Source organism: Quercus robur, chromosome 2 (genome assembly GCF_932294415.1).
Source record: "Quercus robur chromosome 2, dhQueRobu3.1, whole genome shotgun sequence".
Classification (NCBI taxonomy): Eukaryota; Viridiplantae; Streptophyta; class Magnoliopsida; order Fagales; family Fagaceae; genus Quercus; species Quercus robur.
The window spans coordinates 23554382-23574040 of record NC_065535.1 but is presented as its reverse complement, the minus strand read 5'-3'; the positions used below and the strand labels follow the sequence as shown (position 1 = coordinate 23574040).

The 19659-nt window shown below is 31.2% G+C and overlaps 1 protein-coding gene and 1 long non-coding RNA gene across 2 annotated transcripts; one reads left to right on the top strand and one right to left on the bottom strand.

Annotated features, from left to right (window-relative positions):
* Positions 1 to 648: 648 nt before the first annotated feature.
* On the top strand, positions 649 to 4496 carry LOC126712963 (protein OVEREXPRESSOR OF CATIONIC PEROXIDASE 3). Its single transcript, XM_050412518.1, has 4 exons — positions 649 to 1030; positions 1587 to 1946; positions 2767 to 3081; positions 4058 to 4496. Exons 1-4 carry the CDS (start codon positions 824 to 826, stop codon positions 4196 to 4198), a joined length of 1023 nt encoding a protein of 340 aa, XP_050268475.1. The 5' UTR covers positions 649 to 823; the 3' UTR covers positions 4199 to 4496.
* A 5861-nt stretch (positions 4497 to 10357) lies between these two features.
* Positions 10358 to 11438, bottom strand: LOC126704989 (uncharacterized). The gene is made up of 2 exons (XR_007648233.1): positions 11252 to 11438; positions 10358 to 10602 (listed from the first exon to the last, which is right to left on the bottom strand). It is a non-coding gene; the product is annotated as an uncharacterized LOC126704989 (long non-coding RNA).
* Positions 11439 to 19659: the final 8221 nt, after the last annotated feature.

Genomic DNA, 19659 nt, shown 5'->3' with positions numbered 1-19659 from the left:
AACAGGGACAACCATCACTTTTGCGCTAATTATTTTTTAAAAAAGTGCACTAGCAAGAATTGTAGTTTTAGGCTTCAACTAAATTTGTAGCCAAAATTTGGTTCCCTTAACAATATATTAGGCTCTTAAAAACAAAAAGGAAAAGCCCAAGGAAATTTTTATTGAACTGAAATTTTGAAAGAGATGTAGTTTTCAGCATTGATAATAAGATTATCGTGCAACAATTTCAAAATAAGAAAACTTACTTAAGAAAATTGTAAAATTTTATGTATTTATGTGTGAGTATTTTTCTTCTTTGTCAATATATGAAGTTATTTTTGTACAATTTAAGTCTCATAATGACCACTCTGAAAAAAAAAAAATGTAGAACTACAATTGCTTGCAAATCCAAATAAGGATTTTTTTTTTTTAAAAAAAAAAAAAATGGGGTTAACAAGAGGGGTCCAATGAGGTTCACTCTTAAATATGTGCAAGATTATGAGGAGACTCATTTATCCATGTTGCTAAAATTACCGATGGGTTCAAATCATCCCTGCACAACACAACAAATATTTGCAAAAAAATAATTTAAGTTGTAAATTCAAATTAAAACCAATAACAATTTATTATCTATAATTATGCAAAAAGGCAACAGATTTATTTTATAGCTTTTTTCTACAATAGTTTTAACCAAAAAAAAAAAAAAAAAAAAACGTTTTTTATTTTTGGGAAAAAAAAGAAGAAAAAAGACACAATTTTTATTTAAACTGTGCGTTTGGATGAGAAAAATGGAGGCTTTAACTTAAACCCTCCTGGTCCTTGGGTTTGTTTGAGAAAAGAGACGATGGGTTTTGCTTTATCGGCTCACAGTTCCATCATGGCGCTTCAAATTGAATGCTTCTCATCTTCTCTCAGTGACCGCCTTCTCGTGGGCCACCCTAGTAGGCCCATCCATCTTAATCTTCCACGTTTCCCGCCCTCCCGCCGCTCCGTACTTGCTCTCGCTCGCCGCCGAAACCCCATCTCTCCTTCTTCTTCCAAGAAAAACAAGGTGAGCTTGTTACTTTGAGCTTGTTTGGTTCCTCACTTTCTTTCTAGTCATTTGTTGTGTATAATAATTCTTAATCAAATGAAAAAAAAAAAAAAAAGAACACTCACCCAGCTATGATACAACCGCTCTGTATTGTAAAAATCCTTAATTGTTGCTAGCAAGTAGCAACTAATGGTTAGAAGAATTTAATAAATTCCCACGAGAGAGAGAGAGAGAGGTTTGCATAAAATTCTTGGTAACTTGTAAATGGTTGAGGTTGGTATCATGTTAAATTTCTGCTACTCTTTAGCTTTAGGGTGAAAAAAAAAAATAGTACTTGTGTTAGCAAACAGGGACTTATTAAGGTTGTTGCTTTCCAAGTCTATTTTGGTTCTTTATTAACTAATTTGGTTAATATTGGGTTAACACTCAAGTGTGCACGGCACAAATTTCTTATTCCCATGGGTCTAGTTGTTTAACCAATTAAATTCAGCATAAGCTATCATCATTGTTTCGGAAATTTGCAATTGTTATGGTGTATAATGTATTATTCTAATGCAATAACTTTTTGGCCCAGAAAAGTTTGCGTCATAAGGAACCTGCGAAGGAGGATGATATAGATGAGGATGCCTTTGAGGCACTCTTTAGTCAACTGGAAGAAGATCTGAAAAATGAAGACCCATCCCTAGATGATGGGGATGAAGAAATTAGTGAAGAAGACCTTGCTATGCTTGTACAAGAGTTAGCAGAGGCACTAGGAGATGATGATATACCGATGTCCGACTCATCTGCTGATGATACTGAAAGTGGGAATATTGCTGAAGAGGAAGAAGAAGAAGAAGAAGAAGAAAAAGAAGAAGAAAGGCCAGTGAAGCTTAGAAATTGGCAACTTCGAAGATTGGCATCAGCTCTAAAAGTTGGCCGACGTAAAACTAGTGTACGTATGTGAAGTTTGATCTATGTTATTCAAAGAAATGTGGTTCTTTCAAAGATAGGCTTAATGATGTCATTCATGTTATTATCTGGAATATTTTGCAAAATGTTAACCTTTTAGCAGCTGGAAGGACTTTTTCATTTGCTGTTGTGTCTAGATGTATGGTTGATGCATATGCAATCAAGCTATCTATATCTCTACCCAAGTATGCCTAGTTTTTAATTTTGAATAAAGAGATATGTTTGTTTTAAGATTTATCATGTCAAATGGAAACTGCTTAAGTGGCCTGTTATTGACCTTGGGCTTTTCTCAATATATCTTGTACTCTTTTCCAATTTCCTTTTGGCTGAGTTAGTGAGGTGCATGGACAGTGAAATTTGTCTGGCTATGCTCATATATTTCAGGCAATCGTGACAATATTGTATGGCAAGCAAGTTGAGTTTACTGCATGTCTAATAATTTTATAGAAAAAGGCAAGAAAATTTGCACCGAATTGTTTTTTGCTAGAATGGGCTATCTTAATGAACCCTAGTTTTTTTCAGCATTAGTTTTGTTCATATTCAATCATTTTAGAAGCTATTAATTGGTCTGTAGTTATAATAAAAAAAATTGGTCATATTTTGCATGAAGGTATTGCTCAAGTGTTCAACTGGGGAAAAAAGTGGAAAGCCTTGAAGCTGAATTCTCTTTGACATGCATGTTCAGCATGATAGATACGTCTTAGTCTGTGCTTGTTATGTGGTTTCTTATATATATTTATGACAATTAAGTCCCTGTAACTAAGCTTTCTTGTTTTGAATCTCTAAATTTTCCCATTTCGCAGATCAAAAATCTTGCAGCCGAGCTTTGTCTTGATAGGGCTGTTGTTCTTGAATTGCTTCGTGACCCCCCTCCAAATCTTCTAATGATGAGTGCTGCTTTACCTGATGAACCTGCACCAACCATATCATTATCGGTGCCTGAACCCAAACCCATGGAAACTACTCATAGTGAACCAAGTGTGCATACTGAAGAATCTGGGACCAAGCTGCAAGCACCTGTTCATGTTATGCAACATAAATGGTCTGCTCAAAAGAGACTGAAAAAAGTGCAAGTTGAAACCCTTGAGAGAGTTTATGGTAGAACAAAGCGTCCCACTGTAAGTATTTTTTTTTTTTGGTTCCTTTTGCGTCAATATTGCAAGTTGCAGTTGGGAGAATTTTGCTATTCATAACCAATAAGAACAGATATTTATTATTAACTGAACGAAAAGGATGAATCAACTGATTTGATATACTGTGGTGGTCAATTTTTAATTGAAAATGTCTCTTGATGCTCATGTGTCAGCTGTGAAAATATTCAATAAATGCATGTTGATATCATTAATTATTTCAAATTTCCTAGACTCAACTTTAAGCAAAATAAATTTTAAATGAATTTTTGTTTGTTTACTTTTAAATTTAGGTCCACTAAAATAATTTCAAGGTTGTTGCCAAAGTGGCTAGTTCAAATGTCGCATCTTCCCCCATAAGAATGTGGTGAAGGGTGACATCATAGATTCAAGACCCACTAAGTACGTGTGCAACTTACCAATAAAAAATAATACTGATAAATTCAAGGTTGTTTAGTCATTCTTCAAATATGCTGGTAGGCCAATATAAAGTTAGACGAGTGTTCTAACTTTCTGAGGTTCAAACTTTAGGCGTTTGGCCTAATCTCTAGATAATCACAGATGTGTATACCTGCTATGTCATGTGAAAACTCCCAAAATTTAAAACTCCTTATACATGAAGTATGTTGATTGTTGACCTGGTATGTCATGTTAAAACACCCAAAATTTAAAACTCCTTATACACGAAGTATGTTGACAATTAATAATCACACTTATACCTTAAGTATATGCTGACAATCATTATACATTAAGTATACCTTCAAATTTTTTCTACAATTGTGTTTCCTGCTTGTATTGTCCAATGTTTATGTTTTCTGACCTTTCTAGGGGTCGACATGCATGACTATCTTATTTTGGATACTATGATATTGATTTCTTCAGAAGAGCTTGATTAGTGTGATTTACTCCTCAAACGAACTAAAATTTTATGTTCTTACACTCTGTAAGTTAAACAATTATGCAGAATGCGATGATTAGCAGTGTTGTGCATGTGACAAACCTACCCCGCAAAAGAGTTGTGAAATGGTTTGAAGACAAACGAGCTGAAGATGGAGTTCCTGACCAGCACCCTCCTTATCAACGGTCTGTTCCTGAAACTGTATAGTCTTGTTAAAAGACTGTAGAAGCATGTAATAAGATTTTATCTGTATTAACATCTGATAGAATATATGCATATGTATGTATGTGTGAGATTGTCCTTTCTTGTTTTGGGGTGAGATTATTAGAAAATCTAATCCGGTTAGCATAGGGCTGTCACAGATCATGGCACTCTTTCTGATGGAGACTCGAGAGTGGATGGTTCTCTTATGTATTATACATCTTCCCTTCTTGTCTTTCTTAGGACTAACTCCTAGTTTCATTGAAGACAATTATTTAACAATAAAAAACATTAGTTTTACTTGTATATATATATAAAACAGTATTTTCATTTAAACCTGTAGGCTGACTTTACCTCAGAGGTCATTGGATGTCCTTTGGTTCCTAAGATATTGTAGAACATTTACTTGAAAATTTGAAGGATACTCCTGCTGCCTGGTTGATATCACATTTAATCATTTTTTGATTTGTATGTGCCTTACGGTGAATGGTTGAGGAGAGTTATTATTGCTGGAGTTTTTCTTGTTGCTTCCACAAATATTTCAAGCATGTGAAGTATTTCATTACATACAGACATATGAGAACTCTAGAAGTAGCAAAAGCTTCTCTAGCAATAATAGCTTTGGTTGGCAAGTGTTCGCAAACGCCAATGCTGTGAACTCAAAAATAAATAGAAAATGGTACACTTCTCTTGAATATATATAATATACTGTTAGGGAAAAAAAATTGAAGTTTTAGATTCATAATTAAATCTGAAAAAAAAAAAAAAACAAAAAAAACTAGTGGGTATCTATTCAAATGAATTTGTTGATTGGAGACCAAAGGTGGATGGGCATTTTCCACCAATTGATGAGGAGTATTTTGCGTGGTTGGAAAGAGCCTTTGATAAGGAAAGAGATGTTAGGGGCACTTAGGGATATGAATAGTGAAAAGCCAGATGGTTTCACAATAGCCTTTTTCCAGCACTGTTGAAGTGTAGTGGACACAAAGAGGTGTAAGTTTGGGTTGTCTTTGAATGTTTCTCATTACTTAAATCTCAAGAGGTCTGTAGCAATTTGATTGGAAGTGGGTATAATATGCTGGCTAAGGTTTAAACTAATAGACTTAAAAGTATGTTGGAGGATTATTGAGGAGTTGCGAAATGCATATGTTGGAGGCAGACAGATTTTGGACTCCATTTCTAGTGGCTAATGAATTTCTAAATTCTAGAAGCAGAACTTTTTTATAGGAGTTATTTGCAAGTTGGATGTTCAAAAGGCTACACATCGTGTAAATTGTGATTGTTAAATTTATTTAATTGGAAGATTTATTTTGGTGAAAAATGGAAGAAATTAATTTCCTTTTGCATGTCTGTTGTGAAGTTCTTTTTGGTGAATAATTGATGCAGCAATGGAACATAAATTTGTTTTACCTTGCAAATTTGTAAGGGTACTCCTTTAAAGGATCTTTACCTGGGATTTATTTTCTAATTGCAAAGGATAGAGATGTTTTTGTTCATTCTTATTTGGATGTATCTGAAGATAGGAGGGTTTTGTTCCTTGAATCTAAATCTCAATTTTACTGGTGCTTTTCAGGATTGGGAACCATTAGATACTTTGTTGGCTCAATTACATTTTAATCACCTAAAGGGACTACAGGAGGATTGGTTGATTTGGCAGATTAGGTGTGATGGAAAACTTGATGTTTGTTTGTTTGTTTGTTTGTTTGTTTGTTTGTTTGTTTTGTTTTGTTTTGTTTTGTTTGTTTGTTAGTTTGTTTGTTTGTTTGTTTTTTTTTTTTTTTTTTTTTTTTTGAGGCTTTGAAATATCTAATCAATTGTTATTCCCTTGGAAATAATTGGAGCAAAGTCCCTAGTCGCTTTTTTTGCTGCTTGGACGTGCATTCAGAAAGATTTTTCATATGGATAATCTCATTAAAGGAATATGATTCTTGTGAATTGATGCTATATATGTGTTAGGGTTGGTTGAACATCTCTTATTTCATTGTGCCACTACCACTAGTTAGGATGGTTTTTTGCTTTTTCTTTATTTGGAATTAGTTGAGTTACTGCACATCGCAATTTATTATTAGTTTTTTCTAATATTTCAATAAGATTTAGGTTAACTGGTTGGCACTTCAATTTTCAATAGAGACATTTAAGATTCAGATCCCCACCCTCAACTATTGATGTATAAAAAAAATTAAATTCCTTATAAAAAAAAGGGGTAATCTTTAGTTATTTTATAGACAAAATAGAAAGACACTAAGAATAGTGTAATGATTTGATCATACTATATATATATGTGTGTGTGTGTTTACAAATTGAAAATTGTATAATATAGTGGCCAATATAGATAGGCATGTTTCATGCCTACTAAAAAATGCAAATATCCTTCAATTATTTTTTTTTACCTTCTTGATTTTGTATTATTGAAGTTATTTTATTTTATTTTATTGTTGGACATTGTTTCAATTGTTGCAAAAACAACTAAGTATTCATTTGGGATGGGCTGAAATTTTCAGCTTATTTGCAATTTTAACTTATTTTTGCTATTATTCATGGGTCTCATTGTACTTTTTTATACTATTCGTGGATCTTATTGTACTATTCAGCTTATTTTTCAACTCTTTTTTTTTACAATTTCAGCAAAAAATTTTTAGCTTTAGCTAAATAAACTGTTCTCAAATGGACCCTAAATTTAAGTAAGAATACCATATTTCAAATAAATTGTTCCACACATTAAAAAAAAAAAAAATTTGTTTCTCATATAAATTTTAGAAAAATGATATTAAAATTTTATTATGCTTAAAATAATTAATATAACAAAATAAACATATTCATTCTATTAGTTATCTTTCTAATTACATAGAATAAAATGTTAGTTCCCCCCCCCCCCCCCACACACACACACACACACACACACACACAGATTAATTTTGGTAAATTCACAAAAAAAAAAAAAAAAAAATTTAATGGTTTTTGTGTCAATTGCTGCCAAAGCAACTAAACATAAGAAAGAATGTCTCACACACACACACACACACACACACACACACACACAGAGATTAATTTTGGTAAATTCACAAAAAAAAAAAATTTTAATGGTTTTTGTGTCAATTAAAAAAATTTTAATGGTTTTTGTGTCAATTGTTGCTAAAGCAACACACACACACACACACACACACACAGAGATTAATTTTGGTAAATTCACAAAAAAAAAAATTTAATGGTTTTTGTGTCAATTAAAAAAATTTTAATGGTTTTTGTGTCAATTGTTGCTAAAGCAACACACACACACACACACACACACAGAGATTAATTTTGGTAAATTCACAAAAAAAAAAATTTAATGGTTTTTGTGTCAATTAAAAAAATTTTAATGGTTTTTGTGTCAATTGTTGCTAAAGCAACACACACACACACACACACACACACACACACACACACACACAGACAGAGATTAATTTTGGTAAATTCACAAAAAAAAAAATTTAATGGTTTTTGTGTCAATTAAAAAAATTTTAATGGTTTTTGTGTCAATTGTTGCTAAAGCAACTAAACATAAGAAAGAATGTCATATTGTAAATCTAATATTATTATTCCAACTAAAAATTATTTCTTATATAGAGTTTATAAAAATAATCATATAAATTTATTTAATATTAATTAAATTCATTTAATATAAAAAATTAATGCACAATTATAGATAATTAATATATGCATTTACTCTATTAGCTAATTCAATAAACTAATAATTTGATATAAATGTAAAATTTGTTGAAGTAGAAGCCTAAATAAAAGAAAACTTCAAGGAATGCATTACATGGCACAATCTTATGCTCTCCAACATGAGCTTTCTACTTTTATATATATGGATTGATGATTGATTAGTCAATTAACTGATTGTGCTTTTGAAGGCTAGCTATCAATGTGTTCCTTTATTTATCCAGTATACTGTTAGAGGAAGTGGAACAATAGAAAATTTTAACGACATTTGATTTTGGGTCATTTTTTAGGATTGGGGATCCTAGGCATTCCCATCATCCTATGTTGCTTATGGACATCTAGATCCCACAAGACATCACTTTTGCGGAAAAATGGTTTCCTTTAAAAAGATGGGGTATATGCTTCAGCAAAGGTTTTTTTTTTCTTTGGTTGGAAAAAACTGGCAATAATATCCCAGTTTAATACCTAGTCACTAATAGAAATATCTCTTTTCCAATCTAAGTAATTTCTCCTCCATCTTTTTGCACCTTTATTTTTTATTTTTAAATGAACATCTCTTCGCAACTTTTTGTTTTCCTCCCTAATTTAGTGATTATGATTATTAGTTTTGTTGCACGTGCGAGGCACGTGGAAAACACTTTGTAACTACAAATAAATATTTGGCTAAACTGTGCATTTGGTCCCTATCCTATATGTCATATTTCAATTTGGTCCCTAACCTTTTAATTGTGTCAATTTGGTCCTTAACATTTCAGTACCGTGTTAATTTAGTCCTTACTGTTAATTTTTGGATGAAAATTGATGACACGTTGTTGAGGTCTAAAAAGTCACAATACCCAAGCCCAAAGAAATAAGCGCAAGGGGCCACGAAAAAGAGAAGAAATGGTAAGCGTAAGAGGCTTGAAGCCCAAAAAAACATCAAGAAGAAAAAAAAAGGGGAAGCCCAGAAGCTTATAAGAAAAGAAGAAGAAGCCCATATCAGAGGATTGAAGAAGAAAGCTGAGTCGGGATGCTTAGAGACTGCCAAAAGGCTTGGGATCCCCCAGGCGTGTAAGCACAATCAAGAAAAGATTAGGACAGTTCAAAAAAAAAAGACAAAAAGAAACACAAGAAATAGAGGAGAGGCCACGTCCTTCTCAAACGACAAACGACCCCGCAAGAAAAAGAGGAAAGAATCAGCGACCTTTCATAGCGCAAGTATGTAGCGCTTCGGGGAACCAGAATGAAGAAATATAAAAAAGGGAGTAGCAGCGGAAAACTTTCAAATCGGCAGAGTGGGATTCCGCCCGTTTGAGAAAAAAGATAAAGAAGAAGGACTGCCAAAAGTTGGATCGAGCGTGACCTCAGCATATTCCGAAATAGGTAGTCAACCATGGATTTTCAAAGAAATAAAACTAAAATGAAGGAAAGGATGAAGAACAGGGAAACTGAACCTACTGGGCGATGGGCACAATACATACTTTGGTACCAAGAGGGCAAAACAGGAGAATCAATAGTTCCCCTGGGACTCCACAATAACACGATAAAAAGGGGGAAAGGATTGCGAAGAAAGGTAGAGAAATTTGGAACGGGAGAATCATTGATAAAATTTCGTCGAGAAGAAAAACTCAGAGAAAATTAGTAAAACTACTTCCCGGTATCTTAGAGAAAGCCACTATAGCACATACTCGAATTAAAAAAGAATCAAACTTTGCAAGTCTTAAAGGTTAGAATAACCATCTAAGACTGTAACTTTTGAGTTTGTTTGAACCTTGTATCATGTCTTAGTGAGCGTACTGTAATCATAATAAAGAAAATTCAATGAAATATTCTCTACTGATTTGAGGATCCCTAACCGTTACTTTGTGCTTTATTATTTTGTTCTCTGCATTACTTTGCTGTTTTGATTTGTTGTTTAATACAAATATCCTTGTTTGTTAGTTTATATGTATTGTAAGAAGCATGCCATGTGCACCACTTGATTCTTAAACAACCCTTTAGCTACGGTGAATCAAAGCCTGGTCCACCAAACTACAACTATTCGGCCCAAGATCCTTGGGCCTTAGTGTTGTAGAAAAAGCACTCTCATACACGTCTAATGGTCAAAATAAAAAATTAGCTCTTATTGATGTGACAATATAATAAAATTTTATTTTGGCCATTTGACATGTCATCAATTTTCATTCAAGATATAACAAGAGAGACTAAATTGACACGACATTGAAAGGTTAGGGACCAAATTGACACAATTAAAAGATTAAGGACCAAATTGAAATATATTGTAAAGGATAGGGATCAAACATGTAGTTTACCCTAAATATTTTATGATAGGATTAGAATTGTTAAAATTAAGTCATTATTAGAATAATAATTAAGTTTAATTTTTTTTACCTATCAAAGTAATTATTTAGGTGCACAATATCCTTAATTAATTCATAAGGTCGAAGTAATAATCACGACAAAACAACTTCACATCAGTGCTGAATACAAAAATAATTTTCACCAAGTAATTCATAACCTTCATGATCAAAATCCTATGCACATTACATTCTGTTATATCTTGCATAGTTGCATACAAAGTTCATATTGATGTATATATAGTAGCCTATAGAAATCATGTATCTTTGTTAGCTCAAAATAATCAGAAAAACCATTCTACTTTAGCTTCCAAGCTTCCCCCAATGCTTCTTTCATACTTTGTTGTGAAAGATCACATGCATAGAAACCTGCACATGAAAAAAATGTCCACTAAGCAGCCATATAAACCAATTGAAGGGAAAACAAGCCATTCACTTCATACATATTTTGTGCGAATGTAAGGCTTCTTTCTGTCTATTGATGAGGAAAATAGTGTAATTAAGGAATATTAAAATGATAGTCTGATATGCAATGCAATCATTCAGCTTCTTTGAATTAAACTTGAAAAGGCAAAAAGCAAAGGATGAGAGCTTCAACAACAAAAAAATATTGAATTGTCGTCAGAAGAAGATACCCAAGCCTTTTGATCCTTTGGAACCAAATTCTCTCTCTCACAAATACGAAAAAAATAGCTTAGCAGACGATACAAATGTAAACAAAACCCTAATGAAAAAATTAACAACAAATAATTTTTTAAAATTAAAAAGAAAACTTAACCGATCAACAAACAACAGTGGTTGAAACTAATCTCGCTTCCACAAAAATTGAAAATTCAACCACCATACCTGATAAAAAGTAGAGGAAACAAATACAAACACAAACCCATGCACTTATGAATCAATCTACAAAATCAAAGCCCTAAAATTGCACTTTCACTCAAAATAGTACATAAATAATGAATAAAAATATATATAAATATATTAAATACATTAAGAAAAATCGGTTTGAAAGACTAACATGTACATGATGCTGCTTGAATAGCTGAAAAAATCTTTCTCCTTTCCTTCACTTTCTTTCCCAAGCTTTGATTTTAGTTCTACTCGTGAGAAAAATCCAGATTTTCTGCTCTTCTCTACCTCTTCGGATTTTATTTCTTTGATATTTCTCTCTCCTGCCTTCTATTTTGAAGCGGCTAGAGATGAGTATAAAAATTAAAAAGACAAAAAGGCCCTTCAGCTCTTTATGTCATAGTCGTTTTTCCTTTCATATCCTTAAGGGTAAGAATGTAGTTACAATTCCTTTAGTAATATGAAAAAACAAAGAATTAAAATGAAAAGACCAAATGGTCGTGCTCTTTAACTCTTCAAATTTATGGCTTTTAAGGATAAAAGCGTAAATCTATCTATCTGCACTTGCTTCTACCGTTTTAAGCTTTCTATTGTCGTTTTGCCAAACACAAGCAGTTCAACTCTCCTTTTTTTTTATATATAGAGTATAGATATTGACATTAATATTTTCAAGTGTCTATGTTATGTATTCAGCCATTTTTAAATGTTGTGGTTATATTTACCTTTAAGAATTATTAATTACTTTGATTTTTATCTCTTTTTAAAATTTTTTTTAGTGTTTGAAGAAAATAATAATATTGGTTCAGGAGGCACAATATGTTGACAACTCATGAAAAAGAAATATTTGAAATAATTTTTTTTTCTTGTACATCTATCCTTTAAAAATGTTGGACTATCAATTTAAAAAAAAAAATAAATAAATAAGTTACACACATACAGTGGGTCTTAAACCCATAATCTTATTATTTTAGGAGGAGGAAGTACCAGTTGAGATATAGCTCATTGATTAGACAATCATTTTAGCAAAAATTATCATGGAACGGACCTCTCACAACCATGTAGGCCATCTATAAGACCCATGACCTTGTGAGAGGCCCGACGAGAGATACTTTCTCATCATTTTAAAAAATTAAAGTTATATAGCTCACAATTTTTCTCATAATTTATTTGTAAGAAGTCACATAAAATGCATAATATGTTTGACATTGTGTTTCTAAACATAGATGAATAAGAGATGAATAAGAGATTTATAGAAATGAACAAAACAACATAACAATATCATATTTTCAAAGGGGGCAGTCCTAGTACATAGGATTTATGCAAAGGAGAAGCCCAAAACAAAATACAAAATATAAACAGATGTTAATTGAAGCCCAAAGAATCAAGGAATTCTAGGAAGTCATGGTAGGTAAGTGTGAAATGCCGAAGTTCAGTCCCCCTATCCTATGGAGTCTTCCCAAAAAAAAAAAACTCTTAAACTTTATCGTGTGCAACTCTTTCCCCTCAAAGTAATGGGCATTTCTTTCTCACTAGAGGCATCACATTAAACACAAAGGAACAACTTTCCAAATCTCCTCATTGCTTCTCTTGCCAAAGCTTCCTTTCCAACAATACAACAAATCCAACACAGAAGAAGGCATTATCAAACAAACACCAAACAAACCAAGTAACAAACGATCACAACACTTAGAGCCATTACCAAATATAGGAAAAGGTAAGCAAAACTCTATCCATGGCTTTTGCTAAATAACCAATCCATTATAATAGCCCCTTTGCTTCCTTCAATTATCTTTAATCAAGATCTTATCCAATGGTTTGCTAAGGGAAAGAATTCCCTTCTCCTCTCAATGCCTTGTTAATAGCTCTTCACTTGAAAGCCTTGAGATTTCGGAGGATCCATTTGTATTTTTTCTAATTTACTTCCCACATCTACAGGTGAGGGAAATCTAGACAAGAAATAAGTTGGAAGGCTTGATCATTTTACTTTTACTTTTGATAATTTACTCAAATTGAATACTTTGCCCCAAAACCATATTGAAGCAAATAAGGAGAATATTATCGTCAACAAAGAATGAGATGAGAAATCACCATCATTCATTTCACCCAGGGTTTTTTTTTAGTCAAAACCATTCAAATACCCCCTTGACATAGCTATTGCTAACATCTTGCTCAAAGCCTATATAACAATCACAGAAAGCAAAGGAGAGAGCGGGTCCTCCTGATGTAGCCCACTATTGCTGAAAAAAAAAAGGCACTATTCCATTAAAAAATATAGAAAAACTTACTATAGAAACAAAATTTAAAAAAAATAAAAATAAATAAATAACATAACATAACTATCCACTTCCTTAATTTCTCCACCAAAACATCATCGATGTAATATTTTTTCAAACTGTGTTTGTGAAAAAATATAATTAAATGGATACACTCTTCAAATGATGCAAGAATTCTTTTTTAATAGGACTATGGACACATCTATTCTCACACTCGATTTCACAATTTATTAATTTGTGTGATTGTGAGTGGTTGCTGAAAAGTGATGGGTCTAGATAGACGAAAAAAGTATATCTCTTACAATCACCCGAGTCAACAAGTGGTAAAATTAGGTGCAATTAAGTGTGTCTCTAGAATTATTCTTTCTATTCTTTCTCAATTGCACAAAATGCTTGTGGTTTGATGTGGAGAACCAGAATGTTACTTGGTGATTTGGTCTGGATCATGCGTCTACGTAGCTGTAGACCTGTAGTGTAATTAACGTTGGGCCATGATGCATAAGCCTAGCTGTGAAGATTTTTTTTTTTTTTTTTTTTTTTTAATACAAGATAGAAATTTTACCCTAACCTAATTTAAATCTATGTGTATATGAAACTCCTTCTTAGAGACTTGAACCCCAACCATTTCCCCCTACACCCCACAAATACTTATACTTGTGGATTAATTATCGTACCAAGGTGCGCGGTGGAGCTGTGAAGAATTTTTTAGTACAAAAGTTTGGGCAAAATAATCTATATGGGCCATTAAATAATAATTTCAAAGTTTGACTTTAATGTGCATTTGACTCCAAATTTAAAAGCTAGCTTATTTTACTATTCAGCTTATTTTTACCACTATTCATGGCCCCACTGCATTTTTTTGTACTATTTATGGGTCCCACTGAACTATTTCAGTTAATTTTTACCTTTATTTACATACTTTCAGTAAAAAGTTTTCAGTTTCAGCAAAATAAGTGGATCCCAAACAAACCCTAGTATGCGTTTGTCATGGCTTAGAAAGCCAGCTTTTTTTACTATTTAGCTTATTTTTGGTATTATTCATGGGTCTCATTGCACTTTTTTGGTACTATTCATGAGTCCTATTATACTATTTTAGCTATTTTTTTATCTTTATCGAGAGTATTTTCCGCAAAAAATAAAAAAATAAAAAAAAATAGTTTCAACTAAATAAATTGTTCCCAAACAAACACTTAGATTCATAGTAAATTTTCAATTTTCAATTTATTAAATATTTACTCCGTATATATATATAAGGTTCTCTAAGAATCTTAGCACAAGGATTCATTTAAGTACTCATTAGTCTATAATAAATGCGATAGATCAAAACAAAAGGCTTACTACCTTCTTCCATATGGTAATTAGATGAAGCAATATTCAATGTCAAAGTTTTAACAATATTAGGATCATCCAAAGTAAGAGTAAGATCAAGATAACAGTTAAAATATTCCTCCAAAATGGTTTACAAAAGTTAAAATTGTTGTTTTTCTTGATTATCATTTCACTGTTATTGCTATGATAGATTCAGGTGCGGATATGAACTGTATCCAAGAAGGACTCTTCAAAAACAATCTCTTTTTTGGAAATAGTTCGAGCAGCTGAAGTACTTGTAGAAGTACTCTCAGTTTTAACTTTTAAATCAGAAAGTATTTTTTCAACAATTTCAAGAGTCTTGGACTGAGAAGTTTTAAACTTAACTTTTTCTCTTTGACTAGGTAAATCAATGTTTCTCTCCAAACTAATTTAGAGAGAAATCCTTCAAATTTTTCATATATTTTTATATTTAGTGTGAATTTTGTAAATCTAGCTATTAGATTGCATGTTCTTATTGTATTCCCTATACTTGCAAAATTTGAAGAAAATAAAAAATCAGTTGCTATGTCATCAAATAAATGTTAAAGTAAAATGTTTTGAGTTTTGTGAAATCTAAAATTGTGTATAAAAAATAAGTTTATTGATCAAAAAATACATAACATCCAAATTGAACAAAATGTGATGTATATGTTAAGAACATAAGAAACACGAAATTTAACGATTAGATTTCCAAAATTCACACCCAACAAAGAGATATATGAAAATATTGAAAAGTTTCTCACTCTAGTTTGAAAATAAGCTTTGTTAATATATATATATATATATATATTTTTTTTTTTTTTGAATTGCTACTCTAATGTTTTAAACTATTGGTTTTAATTGGTGACATCCCAAAAAAAATGAAATTTTTCCCAAGATTTTTGTTTACGCAATTGAGATTTTTTTCGATGTTACAAATATCTTGTATGAATTTCACGCGGAAATATTTATAGTGCTTAAATGGTCTCCTTACTAAAATATGGCTTATTTATTGTGGGGAGGGAGTGTCACACCGCAGGTGAAAAAGAAGAGGGGGGACCCAATTCAATAATGAAAGCAGCACAAATCAGACGGCTAATTATTTCAAAGAAGATGAGATATGTTAAAGAAGGATATTAATATTTAATGGTCTCAATAAGTGACGGTTTTAGCATTGCTTTTTTACTGTCATGTACTCATCTTGACGGTTGCTTTGAAATAGTATTTCAATTACGTAAGCCACTATATCATCATTTACATCTCTCTCTTTTTTCAATAAGTTGGAATATTTTTAACCAAAAATAAATAAATAAAAATAAGTTGGAATATTGAGAAGAAGTGAAGCTGAGGCATGCATTTATGACAGCATTGTACTATTGTAGTGGTTGCAACTTGCGACGATGTTGACGGAATGTCATGGTGTAGGTAGGCAATCACAAGAAAGAATGTAAGAGGTCTGATGGGGAGGATCTGAGGAGGTGGAACTTATGGAATGTATTGATGAAAAATTATTGTGTATTCTCATACTATCATAAATGTATATTTTTTTCTCTCATAAGAATAGTGGGTATCACTAATTAAATTCATGGTGAAATTTACTATTTATGTGAGAGAGAGAAGTATACATTTATAATACTCTGGGAGCACTCAATAATTTTCCTGTATTGATAGGGTTGTTCAAGCAACTGATCAATCCGTCTAACCTGAGCTGACCTATTCCATTTTGAACAATTTCGAGTTTAGACCACAACTTCGGTCTAAGTGTGATTGTCCGCCGTTAAACTTTATCCAACTCGGCCAGACATTGAGGTCAAGTCAGATTTAGAAAAACTGAAGAATCATGGTGCTGGTTGTGGGTACAATATAATAGATCCCACTAGACGTGGCAAAACAGGCGGGTCGGGTCGGGTTAATCGGGTAGGCATGTCAGTCAGGTTAGGCAGACCCATATTTTTCAAACAAGGTTTTTTTATTTTTATTTTATTTATTTATTTTTTTTTTCAATTACAAAAACAAATCAATGACAACCTATTTAGAGAGAATGAATAAAATCAATTAAGCAAATGAATTACACTTAATGCCACTTGTTAATATCCTTCCAATTCTGACAGTTTTGATCATGACAAAAATTATTTATAGTCATAAATTCATGATGGAAAAAGTCTTTGATGTTAATAGTTCATTGTCAAAATGCATATAATTACAAGTTTACATCTTCAAAAATAGATAGATCTTAAAACAAACAAAACAAGTAAGCCAGCAAAGTAACAACTTGTTAATATTTGCAAGGACTTTCATATTTGCAAATTTATTTTATATACTATGAATAAGGTATTAACTGACAATATAATTATATTTTTTATTTTTGTCATTATTGTCATGAGTGTAAAAAACTAAAATGCCAAGAAGAAAATCAAGAAATATTTAAAAAAAAAACATTAAAATAAAAGAACAAGAAGATATAATATAGGTTGATGATGATGAAGAAAATTTCAATGAAAAGATAAATTTGCAAAATGATGAACATGATGATAACATTGACTTGGATGGAGTTTGATTAGGCAAGATGATTAATACGATAAAAAATTTATTATTTTTGGTCATTTGTAATGTATTATCACTTTTAAGTTTAGTCTTTTATTTATTTATTTATTTTTTTTATTTTATAGAGTTTCAACCTATGACTTCCACTCCTAATAATAACTCTTTATCATCAGACTAAGATACCAATTGGTATTTGGTGTAGGCGGGGATTAAACTCCAAATCACTTATTCAACTATTATAGATTTTACCAATTGAGTTAACCACTAAGTTTAGTCAATTTGAATGTGTATTTTATAACTTATAAACACATGCTAATTTAATTTATTTAGTTAGCTAGTTAAATATTATTATATAAGTGATGAATAAATTATTCATTAGTTGAATATATTCAAAATTTATAATGAATATACCCTTTGAATATGTATACCTATAGTTTTTTTTTTTTTTTTTTTTTTTTTTTTTATAATCTCTACATATTAAGATGATTCAAAAAGTCAGTTATGGCTTTAAAAAATGTCAAAAATACCCCTAATCTAATTAGATAATCCTTATTCCTAAAAAATAAAAAATGGGGTTAAAATTGTAATTCAACAAAATTCAAAAAAAAAAAAAAAAAAAAAAACTACCAAAGAAAAATTTTTCCTAAAAATTAGCACACTCTCTATAAATATATCTCACATACGTTTGAAGCATTTTTTCCTAAAAAGTAGCAAACACAAAACCAACAGTTTACTTCATTTCAAATTCTAAATTTTAGTTTCTTAAAAATTTCTTCATGTGTAAATTCACTAGCAATAGATAAATTCAAATTGAAAAATTACTTTAAACTAAAAAAAAAAGGCTAATCACTCGTGCGGAGCGCGTATGATGGTGCTAATTTTTATTAAGAGATTGTGATTCTTATTATATATGATACCAAAAAAAACAAAAACATAAACAAAAAAAATCAATTCACGACATGATTCACGTTTTGACAACTATGCTTGCAATTATTATACCAAAGTAAATCCAAAGTTAGTTTTTTTTTCTTTTTTTTTTCTTTTTTTAGAAAAAAAAAATCTAAAGTTAGCTAATTGTCTATACTATAAAAGCTTGGCATAGTGCATGAATACCATGCACCCACCTAAGTCAAGTCAACAAAACATTTAAAGCATTTGCTCAAAAGGAAGGAGCTAATCCTTGTAATTTATTACCATTTTTTGACCCTGGTCAAAACTTATCACCGTCTAAAGCTAGTATTGATTTTATTGAATGAGATTTTTTTTTTTTTAATAGTTGTCTTGACAGCCTTGAGCCTTGTATTGTGTTGTCTCTCATGTCACTCATGTTCTTGATTTGTGAGCTCTTATTGGTTGTGATGAAATAGTCTTCAGCAAAAAATAAATAAAAATAAAAAACTCAAATGGTCATTTTCTCATTTCATGTCATGTCTTGACATGTTTATAATTTTATATCTATAATATATTGACTATTAGTTTTGATACTTTGTGCTTTATGCACTTAGTATCATGATGTAGTTTAAATTTTTTTTTTTAGCTAATTTTTTAACGGGTCGGGTCACAGGTTATCCGGGTCGAGTTAGGTTGACTCGCAAAAAATCAGGTCGAGTCAACCCATTTTTGCTTTGGGTCAAAAAAATCAAGTTCGGGTCAGATATTTTTGGGTCGAGTCAGAAAATTCTGACCCATATTGCCATGTCTAGATCCCACCATAAACTATACAAAATTTTGACTTGGATTGTGATTTGGGTGCAATTGCAATGAAGGACTTAGTGTTTGTTTGGCTAGCTTATTTTTTGCCAACTTATTTTACTATTTAGCTTATTTTTGCCACTATTTATAGTCTCACTGCACTTTTTGGTATTATTCATGGGCCCATTGTACTATTTCAACTAACATTTAATTTTATCTACAGTATTTTCAACAAAAAGTTTTCAGTTTCAGCAAAATAAATGGATTCCAAATAGACCCTCAATCCTTCAATTAAAAAAGTCAATTTTTAATCTCAGTCATTGAATCATGAAAGCTTTTAATTTTTAATTTTTTTTAATCTAAAGATGGAGTAGAAAGAATTTAAAACTTAACTTTTAATCTCAGCTCTCGATTGCAATTGCACCCCCAATCTTAATCTATTCCCACAAGAAGACTCACGATATTTATCGAATGACCAAGTTGTCAAACAAAATGCAACCTATACTAATTTAGTTATAGTGCCTACATTGCATCACAGTACTTTTTTAAGTACTTGTTTGTTTGGGACAAAATTAGGATTTCATCTTTGGGGTAAAGTATGAAGCAAAATTTTTTCACAATTTAATAATTAGAATTATATAATATTTCAAGAATAAATTATTAAATGAAAAAAAAAATTGACATCAATTCAATTTCTATTTAATGTTAACAAAACATGGATAAAATAAAAAGTAAAATA

Excerpts from the sequence above, each read along its gene's own strand:
- LOC126712963 (XM_050412518.1), top strand. The coding sequence starts at position 824 with ATGGGTTTTGCTTTATCGGCTCACAGTTCCATCATGGCGCTTCAAATT. Across the intron at positions 1,031-1,586 it reads CTTCTTCCAAGAAAAACAAG|AAAAGTTTGCGTCATAAGGA; the intron begins GTGAGCTTGTTA and ends TTTTTGGCCCAG. Across the intron at positions 1,947-2,766 it reads TTGGCCGACGTAAAACTAGT|ATCAAAAATCTTGCAGCCGA; the intron begins GTACGTATGTGA and ends CCCATTTCGCAG.